This window comes from Lathamus discolor, chromosome 1 (genome assembly GCF_037157495.1).
Source record: "Lathamus discolor isolate bLatDis1 chromosome 1, bLatDis1.hap1, whole genome shotgun sequence".
NCBI classification, from domain to species: Eukaryota; Metazoa; Chordata; class Aves; order Psittaciformes; family Psittacidae; genus Lathamus; species Lathamus discolor.
In genome coordinates this window covers 27,152,717-27,171,765 of record NC_088884.1, presented here as the reverse complement: position 1 = coordinate 27,171,765, position 19,049 = coordinate 27,152,717, and the positions used below count along the sequence as shown (strand labels likewise).

General features: G+C 35.9%; 1 protein-coding gene across 2 annotated transcripts in view; it reads left to right on the top strand.

Annotated features, from left to right (window-relative positions):
* Window positions 1–19,049, top strand: part of TBC1D22A (TBC1 domain family member 22A) — a 181,131-nt gene that overhangs the window by 74,295 nt on the left and 87,787 nt on the right. For both annotated transcript variants that reach the window (XM_065665352.1, XM_065665351.1), the window contains exon 10: window positions 12,484–12,559. In XM_065665352.1, coding sequence (XP_065521424.1) covers window positions 12,484–12,559 — 76 coding nt within the window. The remainder of the gene's footprint in view (window positions 1–12,483; window positions 12,560–19,049) is intronic.

Below are 19,049 nucleotides of genomic sequence, written 5' to 3'. Positions count from 1 at the left end.
AGTCTAACTTCTTTTAAGATATTTTAAGTGTATTTCTCCTGGTTAAAGATCAAATAAGTAGCTCAGTGTTTTGTGTAGCAGTGTTGAAAAACATAGTTGCCTTCTCATGTTGATTCCTGTAACAAATAGTTTTCTTATTTCAGTCTCTTAGAACTACTATATTTTAAAATATTTGATCACATACCAAAAATATTTAAAAGCTTATGAAGACAAACGTAAGAACTTGAAATCCACTTTAAAGGAAGAAAGCCAGGTAAAGAAATGCAAGCCCTCCAGCTGTCTTACCTGTTTCTGGAACATCTTTTGTCACAGGCCTGCTGCTCTGTTTTTTTGGGGTTTTTTTTCTAGAAAAAGAGGTTCAGAGATTACATATTTTCTCCTTAAAATTGTGTTTTCATGCAAAACTGTCAAGTACTGATGAGCAGAATACTGAAATTAATTGTAATGGAATTAAACTGCATTGATGAAAATTTAAGCTGTTATATAAATGGAATGGTTATGAATTGGATGTATTCATCTATCAAAAGGATGCACTCATCTATCAAAAGCAGGCTTGAAAGTTTATGCCGGTGGCGTGACTAATAATGTTGCAGTTAATTCAGTGCAACTGACAGGTGCTGCTGAAATGAAAGGGTTTACTTGTTTTATTTTTTCTCCCATCCTCTTGTTTTGGTTCCCTTCTATGTTGATATCACTTTACTTGTCAAGATAGAAGATAGATAGATGTAGTGGCAGGTTGAGTTGGTTGGGAGAACTAGCCCAATAAGGAATCAGCCAATTGAAAGGAAGAGGTTAAAAAACAGAATAAAGATTGTTTTGCCAAAGGGATGCCATCCAGAGGGACTTTGACAACTCTGAGGTGGGCCCATATGAGCATTATGAAATTCAATAAGGCCAAGTGCAAGGTCCTGCACCTGGGTTGGGGCAGTCCCCGGTGTCAGTGAAGATTGAGGATGAACGGATTGGGAGCAGCCCTAGTACATTTACTTTCCTCTGTGAAGGTGTGTCACAAGAGGCTCATGTATGACTACTGACTCTTTGAGATGTCTGAATAAACTGTACAGGGATTTTAAAGAAGAGGGATATGTGATGTGGTGATAAGTGCAGTTGAAGAATCTCTGCAGAATATTTCTCCTAATTTATGCATCATTATAGGCTTACATTTGATGCAAGTACTGGCCTACCAGTACTGGATAAGTTTAAAGAGTGTACTTTGATAACAGTTAGGGTCCTGGTGTGAAATTCTTTATTCATATGAGCTAAATAGGTTGTTTTGTTTTGTTTTGTTTTGTTTTTGTTAGGTGTATGTGTCTTTCAAGTGCGTAAGAGTGTAATGGAAGAATGACTGTATTTGTATCCCCATATTATTCTTAAGAGAAAACAAACTCATCCCGACTGTATCATTTTCTTGGTTCCAGAATTGTCAAAGATATTATTTAGAAGCATGTATTTCTTGTTTGGGTTTTGTGATGCATAGTATCTTACTTCTTCTTTCCTCACCCATCTTACACCCTCCCCTTTTAATCTAATGTGTCTGTTTATTTTTAATATAATGCATATTCATTATTAAATGTGAGACCGTGTTGGCATTGAGCAGCATGACAGTCACTTCCTGACATGCTTACGGCCATTAGCCTTGAGGAGAAATAAAAGCCTTGGTCAAATGATCTGTTGCTTTAGCAGATTCACTAATATTTTTTGGTGATCTGACGGTTTTTATTCAAGTTTGTCTGTGGCTCCAGTTAGAGAGTTTTGCAGAACTTTAACACTAGTTAACGTTTTCTATTGCACAATAATTTATTATATTTTCTTAGATTACTTTGCATCTTCTTTCTCAGTTTGTTATTTCTAGTTATAGGCTCCCAAGTGGCTATACATGCTGAATTTTTTTTCCCTAGCTCTTGTCATAGAAAGACTATACCTCACTTATTTCAGGAAAAAGAATGAAAGTGTCTAAAATCATAGGATGGATCATAGGATAAAACATAGGATAATTCTGGTAGGAAGGGGCCTCTACAGGTCATCCTGTAGGGTCAGCTCTGAAGTCAGATCAAGTTGCTCAGGGCTTTTTCCAGCTGGGTCTTGAAACCTCCAAGGATGGAGACTGCACAATCTCGAGGTATTAACCTGTTCCAAAGCTTGATTGTTCTCATGTTGAAAAAGTTTCTCCCTATAGCCGGATGAAGCACTTTTTGGGTTTTTTTGCTGCTTGTCTCTCATCCTGCTAATACGCAGCACTATTGAAAACTGACTGCTGTCTTGGTAACGTAGGTTTTAGCAGGCTGCTATTAGGTGCATCTGAAGCCTTCTTTTCTCAGCAACCTTAGTTCCCTCGTCCTCTTGCAGGGCATTTGCTCCATACCTCTGAGCATCTTAGTGACCTTGTGCCCTCACTCCAGTTTATTCATGTTTTTCTTTTATCGGGGTTCCTAAAACTGGTGTGGTATTCTAGATTTTTGTCTTGCATTTCAAGTTGAACAATCAAAAGATAAAACGTTTCAGATGTCAGTTTACCATGCTCGTGATAAAGCCAGTTGTCTTTAACCCAGTTCTAAATTGTGGATGGTGAATGAGTATTCTTGCATTTTCACCTGTAGTAATAATGGCTGTACATATGGGAAAACTAGAACTTACTCCACAAGTATTTCTTCCATTTAATTAACTAGACATTCCTATATATCCATCACAATTAGCTTTCTTATTACAAAAGCATCCTTTAGAATACTTTCCTCAACAGAGTCCCGTTAACATTCAATAGAAAGTTCATGCTGATCTGTGCCATCTGAAAACGTAATGTTCATGTATAAAAGAGAGTATAACTCTTCATTTTAAGTTCAAGTATAATGGTAATAAAATAACCAAAGGGGAAATATATGCATTGTATAATGATCTAACCAGACGTATTAAAAATAGCAATAAAATATTAATATAATGATTTATTAGGGCCTGGAAATTTTTAGAATAAAAGGGAGATAATTAATTTCCAGGGACTAATGAATGCTGATGTAGGTGTTAACTATTTCTGTGGCTGATTATATAGCAAGACTTATGAGCTACAGAGGGATTCCGGCAAAGTTCTTTCTTGTTCCTCAGTTACTGAAAGTTGCTGCTAATGTGTGCCTCAATTCAGATGGATGGAGGGATGGATGGATTGAATGCTGCTTTGAAAGCCTTTCAGAGGTCTGTGGTAAGAGATAGATAGCATGAATATGCAGCTCAAATGTTGATAAGTATGTACAGAAATAACTGACCCTGCTTCTTCTGAAAATTCTTCATGGGACCTTCCAAAGGTTTATTTCTAAGGAAAAAATAGGCTGAAGATTGCTTTCTTTTGAACATTTTTGTTAAACTTCTGCAAGACAGGCTTTCTGCTTGTTTCTGCAATTATTTTGGGCAGCTAGTTTAGGGTTATGATAAATTGCACATCTGTTGTCTGAGAATATGGGTTTGTTAGTCAAGATTGACAGATAAGAGAAATATGTACTGTGTCTACGTCTACCTGTTATCTCCCTCTTGTCATGTGAACCACCTGTCTGTTGCATATGTGATTTCGTTCCATGGATCATGTTTCTGTTATCACAGGCACTGCAAGGTCTACCAATGCTAATGTGGTGATATTTTGTCTAGGATTTCTGGGTGTGTATCAGCCCAGCACTTCTGGTAATCTTAGCTAAATGGAGGAAGTAGGCTTTCCTCCCCCCGGCTGAACACAGCACTGCAATTGTGGTGAGTTCAGGGTAAATGTGATATATAATATCTGGTTCATAAGCAGGCTTCAGAATCTCCACTAAAATCATATAGCTGATACTGAAAGACAGTACTGCAGTAGTGCTCCAATTTCTACATAAACAGATCCTAATGGCAGTCAGAAATGTATGTTTTAGAAATGTGGGAGTCCTGTCAGGAATTGTCAAAAGCTCTAACAGTAGTTATTTCTGTACATAGTTCTCTTAATGTTTGAGCTGCCTATTCATTCTTTGTGTCTCTTCCTGCAGCTGCTCTTGCTGTAGCTCCATCTGTGAGAGAGAGCTTCTATATGGTAATAACCGTGTTTAGTAATTTCCAGAAATCTAGATTGTTCTTTTTATGCTAGTGTCTTGTCCAAGTTGTGTCCTGGGAATGACAAAACGTGTTTTTTTTTCCTTGAAGCTATAACTATACTAAGGAAAACCACTGGATTTGCTTGATCAGAATTGTGTTTTAAAACACTTGTAAAAGTAATAGCTATTTTTTTTGGGGGGGGGGAGGGGGATTGAAGTGCAAGTTGTGTTGTAAAACTTTATGAATGCTAATCTATATATCTATATGTATTTATATGTATATATGTATATATATTATATATATATTAAAAAATTATAGGGATGACAGCTGATGATCACAAGCAGATTGCTCTGCTTTGCCAAAAGTGACTTTGCTGTTGAATGGAGACTTCTAATGAATAAACAATATCTTGGGATTAATCTTTTCATTATCAGTGGCTTCCATAAAGCTATATCTAAATTATGAAAAAGTTTAATTTAAACTTCAAGTTTCTCAAATTTCAGTATTAATTTTAAGATCGTAAACATGACAAATTTAATGAGAAGTTGTTTGTGCAATTAGGGCAGGCATTTGTGCCTCTTCAGGGTTCTAGAAGGGCTTTTCTTCTAACAGAAATGGACAACCTCAACATTTTTAGCAAGTACTTATATAATGATACCCTAAATGGTATTTATCTGTTACTCTGTCTGTGTATCATATGTGAGACTCAAATCTTGTGAAACATAAGTGTGGCCACAACAGGTGCCAGAATCTGTTCTGTTTTCATGCTCAGATATCTGCTTCTCTTTTTCTTACATAATCTGTTGGAGCAAATACTGTTTTATAGTGCTTTAAACTGAGTGAAGGAAAAGAAGAAAAACTAGAGCAAGTGTCTAAAAGTTTTTCTGTAAGCAGGTTTTGCCTTTCTCAATTCAAGAGAATGTTGTTAAAATACAGATAAATTATTCTTAAGAATACCATTAAGAGCAGACTTTGAGGGCAAAACACATGCAGTATTGTGTCATTCTCTATGACTTTTCCTTTTCCAAAGGACCTTCAGATCTTCAAACTCTTGTTTGAAGCTCCTCTGCATAGAGTTCTTTGAATACTTTATTAATACCTGAAGAAAAAAAATACATTTTATTGAAGAATGTTTGGAAGTTGATAAACTCAGAGAGTAGAATTGTAACTGTGAGCTGTTTGAGTGTAATTAACATAGCTGTTAAATTAGGCCTGCTGTTTTGATGTGACAGTAATTAAAGCATATCTGCTATCATCTGTTCAAAACTCTAAATAGTGAAAATATTAAAAAAGCATATCTACTGTAGTCTTCCCGTATGGCTCTGAGTAGATGTATTCTGAGCAGCCAATGACTGTATCATGGTTGTTGATGTTCTGGCCTTAGCCAGATTGTTTCAGAGTGGATCCTGAAACTCTTGATGTGCCAGCATCTGAGACTTTTTGGATAAATGGTCTCCACTGAGACTATCACTAATCATGAGCCTGAGTCATACCTTGCAAAGTATCTCCTTTGCAACTAAAAATTGTAAATTGATGTAGAACTGTAATTAAATCTATTGTTTGTGGTACTGCTGAACTGTGTAATAGAAGTATGCTACAACAATAAGCTTTACATGGAAATTGCTGAGTTTGGACTAGTGTCTATCCATGTCTATCCATCTTTTGGGACCCTCCTGAAATTTCTAGCGGCTTGCTTAGTCACTGTAAGACTTGAGTTCCTGCCCATCAGTTTGAGAAGATTGAATACAACATTAGGATACTATGTTTCAGGATGCTGAGTAAGAATTTGAGAGGCAATTGCTAACTCTGCTCGGTTAGAAACGTATCTTTGATTGTGTCCTGTGAAGGTCTCTGGTAATGGGTAAACAAGATCAATGCTCAGAACTGCTTTGGTATGAGAAGAATGGAATGGAGTGGGTATGACATCAGATTTTGAAAATGATTTCAAGAGGATTCAGGAGAGTACAGACAATTAGGTATACACATCAGGAAAGTTTGTAGAAAGTGTAAAAATAAACAGAATAAATGGTTAAAGGATAAAACCACACATTATTTAATATTTTCTATAACTCCTGTAAAGCAGCAGAAATCTGGCAGCTTTTGGAAGGAGTCAGTGAGCCTGTGAACACCTCTACAGTTTAGCTGCATTTGCAAAATGCACTTTGATAAAGTCCTTTACCAGAAATTCGTAAAGAAGCTAAGTATCCATGTTGGAAGCCTTGCCTGTTACCACATAAGGAGGAGGAGGATTTATACAAGTGTTCCTCAAAAGAGAATCCAACACTTTGCTACGTTTAAAACCTAAAATGAGCTTGTGTTAGGTATGCTGTGTGCTGTTCTAATCCCTTCTGTCCATCTCATTTTGAAATGATGGATTGAAAGTTAAACAAAAAACACCACCAAACCCACAACAAAACAGAACAAGATAAGTGTGATCAAACGTATGAAACAGTTTCTGAATGATGGATTGTATTCTTCAGCTTGGACGATTTAGCTAAGTGGAGGAATATAATACAAGTCTTTAAAATTACGAGCTGCACAAAGAAGGTGAATAGGGAGTAGTTGCTTTCTGCCTTTTCTGATGCAAGACCTAGATAGTATCTTGTAATACTGCTGAGTGAAAGGCTTAAAAAAAAGAGTGGTTGGGTAACTAAGATGAGGGGCTTCTTGTCAAAGATTAAAAGATTTTACATGGGTTTAGAACATGGACTTTTTGAATTTGGTTGAAGGAAAATCTTTAGACAACCTTAAATACCAAGATACCACCTTGAGTTAGGGGAGTCTCAATACTGCAGACTGGAAACTGAATGAATGCTGTAAGCGTACCACTGCAGGCTTGTTTTACTCTTATTGTCCCTTGTAGTCGTTTGCTGCTGACTGCTCATAAAAGGGAAAAACCAAGCTAGTTCTTCTTTTTTGGCCCAGTAGCTGATTTTAAGTTTGTAACAATAAGCTTTTCTTGGGACTTCAGGTAATAGAAAATTGAGGGCTGAAGTTTTACCCTGAGGGCTGTAGTTTTGATTCAGCACCCGCATCTTCAGAAGCTCTTAAGGAGCCTGTGTCTCTTTGGAAGCCAGTAACAGAGTTTTCTAGCCTATCTCTGAGAGTAAAATTTTCAGGAAGAGAACAAATCTGTTTGTAATCAGTTCTGAACACTTATATAAGGGGCATTGTTTTCTGGGGCTTAGATTAAATATACTGTGTTATAAGTATGCTTCAGAATAAAAATATTCTATCTTATACCTACAGTTTACAGCATCAGCTTTTGGGGACTTAAGTGCTTGTGATTTATGATTTCTAGCTCTTTCAGTTGTTTCTGGCATACACCATAATCCAAAACTATACCCTGAGCACTTCTTTTATTGCTGCTTTAGAAGTTTCTGGAATTTATAATATATCCACTTGTGTAAACTGAGGTTTTGATTACATAGCTCAATAGAAGATTGGGTCTTTGATTCTAAAACTAAGGATACTATTTTAACATGAGAATTGGTACCTACTTTTTAATAAGGTCTGGCTCTTTCCATCCTCTTAGTGTAGGAATAAATAAGATACTGTTTTCTGTATAGAAAATTTAAACTACAACACTTTGTAAATCTCTTTCCTACTGCTTAGGAAATCTTAAGTTTTCAAGAGTGAGGCTTAACAATTACAGAGGTTGAAAGGTCTTTTTAAAATATCTTGGGGTAATTATGGAACATGGTATGGAATATGTGCACACGGAATACTCCAGCACACTTTTGTGTTTGTTCTTGTGCACATGTACACTCTCTCCTATACTCTATTTAAGACTGAATTTATGTTGTTATCTCCAGCTTCAAAAAACATTTTGGGTAAACTGAAACTACCATTGATAGTGTTATTATACATGCTGGCTATCATTATCTAAGTGTCATACTTCTCTCCCATCTGCCCCCACCTTTTTCCATTACTTTGAGAACAAGGTAGACCAAGATTTTTGATAGATTTTTTAGAAGATTCAAAAATATGTGAAGGAAGTACTTAAACGAGTTTAAAAAATAAAATTGAGAAGATTGCTTTCTGATATGATAAATATGTGACTTCTGAAAGCTTTTTTCCTTTCAGTTGTATTTAATTCATGTGATAATACACTTGAACATACTTAAGTTGATTTATAGGAATGCTTAAATATAGATCAGTAGAGAAAACGGACATCTAGGTATGCTGTATTCATATTGCTTAATGTATCCTTTATATTTTAAAGCTCTGATCTGACTGATAAAATCTTACTAAAACCAACCAAACAATACAGGAAGAAGACTTTGTGTCAAAACTTTCTATTTGCTTCTGTAAATGGTTCTGATATTTTGATCAGTACATTGTTAGTGAACAGCATATGTGACCTGAAAAGATGAGCGACACTGTGCATGTACTTGTGTTTTGGCTGCAGTCGTCAGATTATTGTCAGTATTTTTTTTTTCCATTTGTCTGGTTTTATTTCTCTTGCCCTGGTGACATGAAAGGTTGGTTCCCTTCTCTTTTTATCTTCCTTCTTCTCTTAAAATTATCCTATCTTTGCCTATTTAAAGACAAAATGTGGGGGATGTTGTTTAGGTAAAGTCTGCAAAGCCTCCCTCTCCCCTCTGTGCCCCAACTCGTTTTCATTATGTGAGTGTGGGAGGGTTGTCCCAGTTAAATTTGTTCAGTGCATTTTTTTGTTTGTTTTCACTTTCTAATCAAGTTTTTCCACTTAGAATTTCTCTAACCTTAAAAAACAACAAAAGGAATTACGTCATATGTTTTTCCAAGTTTAGTGAAGGCTATAATTGAATTATTTTATTTTAAATTATAATGATTATGTTTTTGAGAAGTCCTGCCAGACCTAGTTGTAATTGCAGGGTGGTGAGGTGGTTGTACTAGCCTCTACAGAATAAGTACAGACTAATAACACAGAGATTTGAGGCTGAAGCAAGTTTTGAGCCCTTGTGACATTATCAAGTCTTAACCTACTGCATAAGGTGAAACTAATTATGTGTCTGGATTCTGAACTAGTTATTACAACCATTCAGCTGTGAAGTAGGTTAACATAGTTCACTGAAAGTATGTTGGAAGCTATCTGAGCAGAACGTTAAGGAATTTAGATAATGCACACCAGTGCATGAATATTTTATGTTTATCATGGATTCTGTCTTGTACTTATACATACTTTGTCATATATGAATGCTTGCTAGAAAGTCTCAAGAACAGTGGTTAGGAATATAAGGTGTTTTATGTTATCTGTTTGCTGAAGGTCTCTCAAGGCAAGACAATTCCTGTTCTCAACTACTTATGACTTTCAGAGGACGTATTTCAGTTAATATTGATGCTCAAAGTTACACGAGGAATAAATGAGGAAATCTAACAAAAATTTGCAGGGTGAATAATGAAATGCTCCTATGAGGACCCACAACTGTGTGGGGGAATAGGTAGGGAGCTGAATAGTGGAATACTTTTTTCTTCAGAAGTTAGTGAAGAACTTGTATTGGGTTTACATGGCAAGTTTTGGTAGCAGGGCAGCTGCATGAGTGTCTTCTGTGAGAAGAGGCCCAGTGTCAAGACAGAGCCAGCTCCAGCCAGACATGAGACAGATCTGTTGCTGGCCAAAACTGAGCCCGTTGGCAATGCTGGTGGTGCCCCTGTGGCAACATATTTAAGAAAGGGTGAAAAGGCACTGTGCAGCAGCTGTGAGAGAGGAGTGAGAAAAAGAGAAACAGTTCTGCAGACACCAAAGTCATGAAGAAGGAGGGGAGGAGCACTCCAAGCACTGAGATTCTCCTGCAGCCCATGGTGCATACCATGGTTAGGCAGGCTGTGCCCTTGCCATGTAGATTCATGGTGGAGCAGATCTCCACCTGCAGCCTGGGGAGAACCTCACACTGGAGGAGGTGGAGATGCCTTGATGGAAACTGCAGCCCATGGAGAAGAGCCTGAACAGGAGCAGGCTTTCTTGCAAGATGTATGGCCCATGGGGAACAGGAGAGATTAAGTGTGATGAACTGGCCACAACTCCCAATTCCTATCTCCCTGTGCCTCTTGATGGGGAGGAGGTAGAGGAGTTAGAATTAAAGTTGAGTCAAATTTTGAAGCTGATATTGTCAATTAAATTGTATGATATAGGAATTAAAATCTTAACCACTGTACTTCTGTATTGGCCTGAGCAATAATTCATGAATTTCCCAAGATTGACAAGTTTTCTTATTTAACTGTTACTAGCTTTTTCCCCCACCTAGAAGCACATAAGGAGCAAGAATAGTAATAACAAAATAATTTTTGTGTTTACAGTGTCCTTCTCACAGTTTTGGAAACTCCAGAAAGTCAATTACAAGTATCATAGGAGGGAATGGGTATGGTATAGTTTAGTTAGAAGGGAGGACTGGGGGAGCCAGCAAAGAACTTTTCAGGTAGATGAGTCAGCACCAGTAGAAGAGTGAATCCCAGCTGTGCTCATTTGCAGCTGAAAAAGTGAACAGAGAAATAGGGACTGTAGTGATAGGACAAGGGGTAATGGCCTAAAACTTAAACAGGGGAAGTTTAGATTGAATATAAAGAAGAAGTTCTTTACTGTAAGGGTGGTGAGGCACTGGAATGGGTTGCCCAGGGAAGTTGTGAATGCTTCATCCCTGGCGGTGTTCAAGGCCAGGTTGGACAAAGCCTTGGGTGCCATGGTTTAGTGTGAGGTGTCCCTGCCCATGGCAGGGCGGTTGGAACTAGATGATCTTAAGGTCCTTTCCAACCCTAACTATTTTATGATTCTATGATTCTATGAAATAAATAGACAAAATATCAAAAGTACTGAAGAGCAAACTTACCTGTTTTCAAGTCCAAACCCCAACATTTTGGGTTTCATTTCTCTGTATGTATGGATTAAATGATACTTTGAGAAAGAAAACACTTTCAGATTCATAGATCACTGTTTGGAGTTGCACTACCTAGGGAGAGACTAATGATCCAAGTAGTAGTAGTTTAACTTTGTGTTGGCTTTCAGTAGATCTGTTACAGATTAAATATTTGAGTATCGTATTGCCGTAATTTGAGTACAGTGCTTCTAGAAATGCCAGTTAACTTTAAATAAATTAATAGAACAGTATATAATCATTTACACTAGTTTTCATTGTTAAAGTACTTTCTGTAGGAAAATGGACGTTATTTCCTAAAGAGATTTTAAGATTAAATAGCAAATAAAATAAGAAAAGCAAGTAAAAATCCCAACAAAACAAACACGTAAATATAGTCAAGAAAGTCAATATGGCATTAAAAAAACCACAACAAAACAACACCAAAACCCACAAAAACCAAAATGCAGCCAACCAAAAATTTCTCAGGATATATAAAAATGAACTTGATATTCACCCCTTTTAATCTTATGGCCAAGTTAACATTTGAAATCAAATGAAAATATTCCAACATCAGTGAAAATATTTTTAAGAATTAGTTTTGGGATAGTTGCTTAGTTGACCAATTGGTTTTCATATTTAAGTAATAGCAGTTGAGACAGAAAGTCTTTTCACCTGGTTTTCTGTGTTAGTAGCAGTTACAAAGAAACCAATTTTACGTAGAAACTTCCTTTTAAAATATAGATTGGTAAGTTTCTTTTCTCGAATCTTTCCTGTGTAGAAAACCATAACAAAATGAGTTGAGTTGAGGTATTGTCAAATACTCACAAGCATTGTTGTGTATTTCAAAAAATATCATATTTTAAAAGATTGATCACTTTGGGGTTCAAGTGGAGATATCTTTCTCCTTCTCATTATTGCAAACTCTAGTGTGTACTGTGGAGTTGCAATCCAGAAATAGAAAATCCAGTTAAGAGTCAATACATTCAAACAAATACATGCACATACCCTGCCATGTTAGCTGTATAGCTTGTGTGTTAAATTTTGGTTCATGATATTAACTGTAACTTTGGGTTCAGAACAGTCATGATTCCATTAAAATAGTCTTTTGATTTCCTGGGATGCTGGAAGTTATTGTTCTGAACTTCTAAAGATCAATTTCTTACTCTGAAACTGATTAAGGTCTAAGTTTTCATATTTCGTACATTATTTGTCATAGAATAGTAAATTTATGAGAAAAAGTTTACCTTATAAAAATCTCTAGCATGGCACATTTGGCATTGAAGATGACAGCCATTTAAAACTACTTGGACTTCTGCAAGAAAGCTGTAAATCTAGGGACACTAAATTAGCATGTAGAGAGCAATTGATGCAGTAACAGCTATAGAATATACTGTTAGGGATGGGGTCTTGAAGTAGGACTATATGGTTTGATAATTTACTACTTATCTGTAGAAGCAGTTCTAGGAAACATAAAAACAAGACACAAACACCTTAAGAAAACATAGAAAAATACATGGATTGAGACACGTAATTGAAGGAAAAGGTTTATTTAGTTTTGTTAGGTTTTTTTTTCTCTCTACAAACTTGTATATGGTCTATTCTTCAGGATAACTACACATTTGCACAGCCAGGAATTCAGAAGAAAGTGAAAATGTTGGAAGAACTTGTTAGTCGGATCGATGGTAAGTCTTAAAACCTAATTTCTATTTTTTTCACTGAAAGGGTTTTGTTAAAATGTTTGCAAGAAGTCAAGTCATCATTGCAGTTACCTACAGTGGTGGGGTAACATCGCCTTCCTCAGATGAGGTGTCATAATCAATTTGTGGCACGCTGGCCTTTGCAAGATCACTGTCGTGTATCATTTAAAAGAAAGCCACTAGAGCATGAGCCACTTTCATTACTTTTTATTAAGGCAATATAATCAAAATTCAATGGCAATTTCTTTGCAGCAGAGTAATGGCCACATACAAAAGGCAGCCAGTATTCATTTCACATTAAGCTCAATGATTGTTGTAATTCAGGCAAGTCACAGTGGTTGTTTATGGTTGTCCTTCGGCACTATGTTTTGTGCCTTTGTGCATCATTTTGCTATCTGGAATGCCTGAATAATTTCTCTGTGGAATCCAATTAATTATGAACTCTGGAAATAACATCTTTAATATTATAGATAAATTACTGTGTGTGCAGGGGTAATTTTAGATTATGCTTTCATGTTTTAGCAGGGCATTTTGAAATATTTTCTACCTTCATCTTTAAAATAATTCCCTTCATGAAATGCTGACTGTCATATTGCTAGAACAAAGTTTAATTAAATGAAATGCAAGAGATAATGCTTGCCCATTCTAAACATACTCTCTTGATAGTTTGTTAAATTAATGAACAGAGTATTAACAAAATGTTGCCAAGCAGAACTAGGCATATATTTGCAACATTAGCCTGTCAGTGATGAGATAGAAAAAAATATTTCTCGTATATTTGATAATCTGCTTGGAAAGATTAATTCCATCTTTTCATTACACAAACTATGTAGTTGTTTTGTCCTAGTGCTTACCGTAGTAGATTTTGGGTTAGCCTGCGCATATTCCCTGCCTGAATATTTGATAATATATTTGATAATATGCTATTTGTGCATTTTTAGGTTGTTAAAGTATTTTTAATGAACAAAAACTAAGGGCAGGAGACATTACATCGTTTATGTAATATTACAGGAAAGTTACAATGTAAACATTATAATATTTGTGTAATATTGCACTATAAATGTAAACGCATGTGAAACTTGTAAATGTATTTTTAAAAATGTAAATGAATATGAAAAATATAAGGGGATACTTCTGTATATCAGGTAGCAAAATATGTGCATAAAATATTTCTAAAACAGTATATTTTACTTCAAATGTTAACTGCTTGTGCTGTGAATTTTTAATGTCATTTTATGCTTATATCAATTTTGGTATTTACATTTCATAGAATCATAGAATAGTTAGGGTTGAAAAGCACCTTAAGATCATCTAGTTCCAACCCCCCTGCCATGGGCAGGGGCATCTCACACTAAACCAAGGCACCCAAGGCTCTGTCCAAACTGGCCTTGAACAATGCCAGGGATGGAGTATTCACAGCTTCCCTGGGCAACCCATTCCAGTGCCTCGCCACCCTTACAGTAAAGAACTTCTTCTCCTTATATCCAATCTAAACTTCCCCTGTTTCAGTTTTAACCCGTTACCTCTTGTCCTGTCATTACAGTCCCTAATGAAGAGTCCCTCCCCAGCGTCCCTATAGGCCCCCTTCAGGTACTGGAAGGCTGCTATGAGGTCTCCACGCAGCCTTCTCTTCTCCAGGCTCAACAGCCCCAACAGCCCCAACTTTATCAGCCTATCTTCATACGGGAGGTGCTCCAGTCCCCTGATCATCCTCGTGGCCCTCCTCTGGACTTGTTCCAGCAGTTCCATGTCCTTTTTATGTTGAGGACACCAGAACTGCACACAATACTCCAGGTGAGGTCTCACAAGAGCAGAGTAGAGGGGCAGGATCACCTCCTTCGACCTGCTGGTCACACTCCTTTCGATGCAGCCCAGGATACGTTGGCTTTCTCAGCTGCGAGCGCACACTGAAGCTGGCTCGTGTTCATTTTCTCATTGACCAGCACCCCCAAGTCCTTTTCTGCAGGGCTGCTCTGAATCTCTTCTCTAAATTCAGTTATTATTCTATTATTCTTCTTATTATATTATAATATAATATAATAAATATATATATATAAATTCAATTATATATTCAATTATTCTTCTCCAATGTAAATTATTTTTTGTTTATTGAATGTATATTAAATGAAATTTATAATTAGAATGCCTGTAAATAGACTTCCTGAACTTGGTCAATGAACATTCATATCAACAAATTCTTGGTTGACGAGTTTTTAGAATTAAAAATACCATTCTGATACTCAGCCTTATTGTTAGGTTTAATAAAAATATTAAATGTAATACAATATATTATTGTTCAATTTCTAAGAAAGAAGGATTATAATGCTTCAGAGTGAGGGAAATTCCATTGCACTTTTTTTTTTTGTTTTTCATTGTAGAATCTATTATGTGTTTAAGAAAGTTATCATTGCTGTTTGAAAAGGAAAGCAATAAGATTAGTATGTAATTGTCATTAGGGAAACCTAGAAAAGTTTAGGTTATGTGGAGACTCTGCAAGTCAGTGCTTCAAACTTCTGCTCATGTCTTTCTTGAACTAATGGAACAGGGCCAACAGTTCAGGCTGTGTAGAGTCTTGCCTGTTCATCTTTGAGCAACTCCAGGGATGAAGATTTTGCAGCCTCTTTGAGTAAGACTGTTTAAGGCTTTGGCTACTGTAGTTGTAGTCAATTACAGCCAGTTCTTAGTGCTTTCCTTTTCAAATAGCAATGGCAGCTATTTCAGTGATAGGTGATGGTGGATGTGTACTGCTGTCATTTCACAAACTTTTGGATTCCTCAGGTAAGTGATTCTGGTTAGTGCTTTGCTGGAATTGTGACATAGTCTGATTATATTATACATTATTGTGCTTTACTCCATTTATCTTTGTTTTTGTCTTCTTATGTTTATTGGGTTTGTTATACTGTAGCTAAAGGGAAATGAATGGCTAATATGAATTGAGCTATGTATGAATTCAGCCAGTGTGAATACTTTATTTTTAAAAAAGAAATCTTACAATCTATATATATATTGTAAATATCCTATGTGCTAATTAAAGTGATCGTGGAAGAAAATAATATTCCTGTTGCTACTGTGTCTTAACATAGTAAGTAGCTGTGTGAGAGGAGAAGCTTGTGCAGATTGTATGCTAACAGTAATGGATTAGCAGTGTACGAAAAGTGATGCTCGCCCTTTGGAGAGTGTTAATACATTATGTTAGCAATTCAAGTCACCTTCAGTAGCCCAGCCTTGTGGATCACAGCTGCTCTCCAAGTAAAGTAACTGTCCTTGTGTGCACACTGTAGAACTTTGCAGTAGACTTCAAACAGCCAAGCTACTCTGTTAATTTAATCATAATCTCAGTCTGCTTAAAATTCAGAAAATAATTTTGATTGAATCATGCTTAATGGAATTTTTGAGTTTGTTAATGGAATGTTATAGATGAGATGGAATCTGAAGATAATGTGTTATTCAGTCTCATTTATCTGCTCATCATCATTCACATTGCTCTAGGAATTATACAAAAATATTGAGAGGGAACATCAATAGATTGCTCAATAATATAAGGAACCTGTTATAACTGTATTTTCTGTTTCTTGTAATGTCAGGAGAGTTTTTCTGCTCTAAGTCAAGAACCATTTCTCATGTCTGTAGGTCACACTCGTGGCATGCTGTCTTCCACTTTTGCTTCATTTAGGCTGGAAAGCAAAGAGACTTAGTGTAGAAATTCCAGATTTGATTCTGGATTTGCGTTTCCAAAATTTAGCAGTATTTAACATTTGGCTAGTTTCATGCTTGGAAAAGTCTCAGCTTCTTTGGTTTACTGTAAGACATCTGGTAATTACATTAGCTTTTGAGGTAGCCATCTGGAGAAGGCTGAGCATTTGTAGGCAAAAGTAGTCTTGGGTTTCCGTAAGCATTGATAAAAGATGTTAAAACTGTGTGGCATCCTCTCTAAATTAGCAAGAAGGCAGTTCTAAAAAAATAGCCTATTATAATGTTAAATTTATTTTGCATTTATGTTGGCTTCTTATTAGCCTTACAATAAACTATAAAGGCAGTATTGATGACTCAACTTAGCATAAATGTTCTGAATCTTCTGTGAGGGTAAATTTGGGAGGATTTTTTTTCTACATTTTTTATAGAACAACTCACAGGGTTTGCATCTGTGTTCTTCACAGTGTGATCTGTGTTTATGTTTTCTTGTAGTTAAATAAATTCTGTGTTATTAGTGTTCCAGATTCTTTCACCAGTAATTCCTAATCTTACTATAGAATTGGCCCTTGAATCTTAGTAACAAGAAATGGAAAAATTAAAAAAAAAAAAACTTCAAACCCCCCAAAACAGCCAAGCCCCCTGTTGCTATGTAGAATTTTCCCTTCTTTTGAAAATGGAAGTAGTAGAAAAATTCCTAAGAATGTAAAAAGATTGCTGCATTTTAAAATTTCCTTAAAAAAGTTCATTTAGAATCCGGCTACATTTTTCAAAGGTTCAGTAATTTTTCAGTATTTCTGCTGTGTCCACTGTAAACACTTCTTTGGCCTTCTGTTTTGAGGAATATTAATAGGTATTTTTAAATATGATATATTAATTGGGATAATTTCTGGTTTATTTCCATTTGAATATTGTAAAAAAAATTACAGTTTTGTCAAGAGACAGGAAAATATTTCTTAAGCTACTACATGCAAAATATTTTAAGGAATGAGTTAATAAACACCACATAGTCTTATTTGGGAAAATATTTATTACTTACACCTTGGTGCAGTTAAAATTTTTTTTACCTTTTAAAACCATGTTATTTTAGCAATTTTATATATATATATTTTTTTTTTTTTTTTTTATTGCTGCCATATGGTAAATGTGTTTGTTTCATCACTGCAAATGAAATACAAATTCAATAATACATTTTGTTTTAATGTTCTAAACAAATTAATCTTAGCTCCACTAACCATACTTCATTTACATATTTCTGTCTTGTGTTACAAATGTCTTGGTCACTTGTCTGCAGTTCTGTAGGTAGTGCCACAAGTAAGGACTTGTGATAAAGTACTTTCATGCCATGGGCTTAAATTTATACTTTGCACGTATTTTTGATATCTATGCACATAAAAATATGAGATCCATCTTTAAAATTTCTATGTGTTTTATGTGTATATATGCAGGTCAAGTTCTTAATGAAACACAGTTGACTAAAAATTTTAATTTTTATACATATTTTTCCTTACCCACAGTGAAAGAGCTTATTTAATTGCACCATTCTGTGTGTTTCTCATCTTTGGAATATTTGCTGTAAATGTATCTAAACGGTAGGATTAGTACTGGTGGAATTATCCTTTACAATATCTGAGTTGATGCAAAAGCCACGTCTTTCTGGGCTGCTAAAGTTTCAAATGTCTAGACTTCACTTGGGATTCCTACAGGTGCTCCTCTGAAGGTGGCATTGGTGTTTGGCATTCAGAAGGTTTTTGTCCCAGGTGATAAAGGTCCCTCTTCCCATAGTATTGTGCAGTGCTTCAAACACAAAAGTTTCATCATGCTGCTCAAAGCTTAATTTCTGGAGCACCTCCTGTATGAAGACAGGCTGAGAAAATTGGGGCTGTTCAACCTGGAGAAGAGAAGCTGTGTGAAGACCTCATAGCAGCCTTCCAGTATCTGAAGGGGGCCTACAAGGATGCTGTGGAGGGACTGTAGTGATAGGACAAGGGGTAATGGGCTGAAATGTAAACAGGGGAAGTTTAGATTGGATATAAGGAGAAGAAGTTCTTTACTGTAAGTGTGGTGAGGCACTGGAATGGGTTGTCTGGAGAAACTGTGAATGCTCCATCCCTGGCGGTGTTCAAGGCCAGGTTGGACAGAGCCTTGGGTGGGATGGTTTAGTGTGAGGTGTCCCTGCCCATGGCAGGAGGGTTGGAACTGGATGATCTTAAGCTCCTTTCCAACCTTAACTACTCTATGATTCCACGATTTAAGCCCAAAATGTACATAGAGATACCTATTGAGTAGTTTTGATACTTTAATAGTTTCCAAAGGGCATTCAATTTCTGTGTTGATTAAACTTCTTAAACTGCAGGGAAAAATTGGCTTACTCTTTTGTTTAGGAAAATCTGAATCTCCAAAAGGCAAAATATCAACCAAGACTAATATGTTTTCTCATTAAACAACTGCTGCTTTTTAATAAGAACTCATGAACAAGTGAACTGTTCAATATACTGTGATAGATACAGATTCAGTAATTTGTTTTTTTAATCTGGTTCTTTTGGAGTTCATACAGTGAACTGATGATGAAACTGTGGTCAGATGTGACGTGATCAATCTTCATTAAGTACTCAACCATGCTAATGATTTTTTTAAAATTATGGTTAAAGAATACTTAATTGTATGTGCAAAATTATGTTCATGTTTAATTATATTGTAAAACATGGAACTAAGATTGTGTTGAAGTGTCTGGAAAAAAGAGCTCTAACTGTAATGTTTAAAAAGACTGGTATTCTTTAACCAT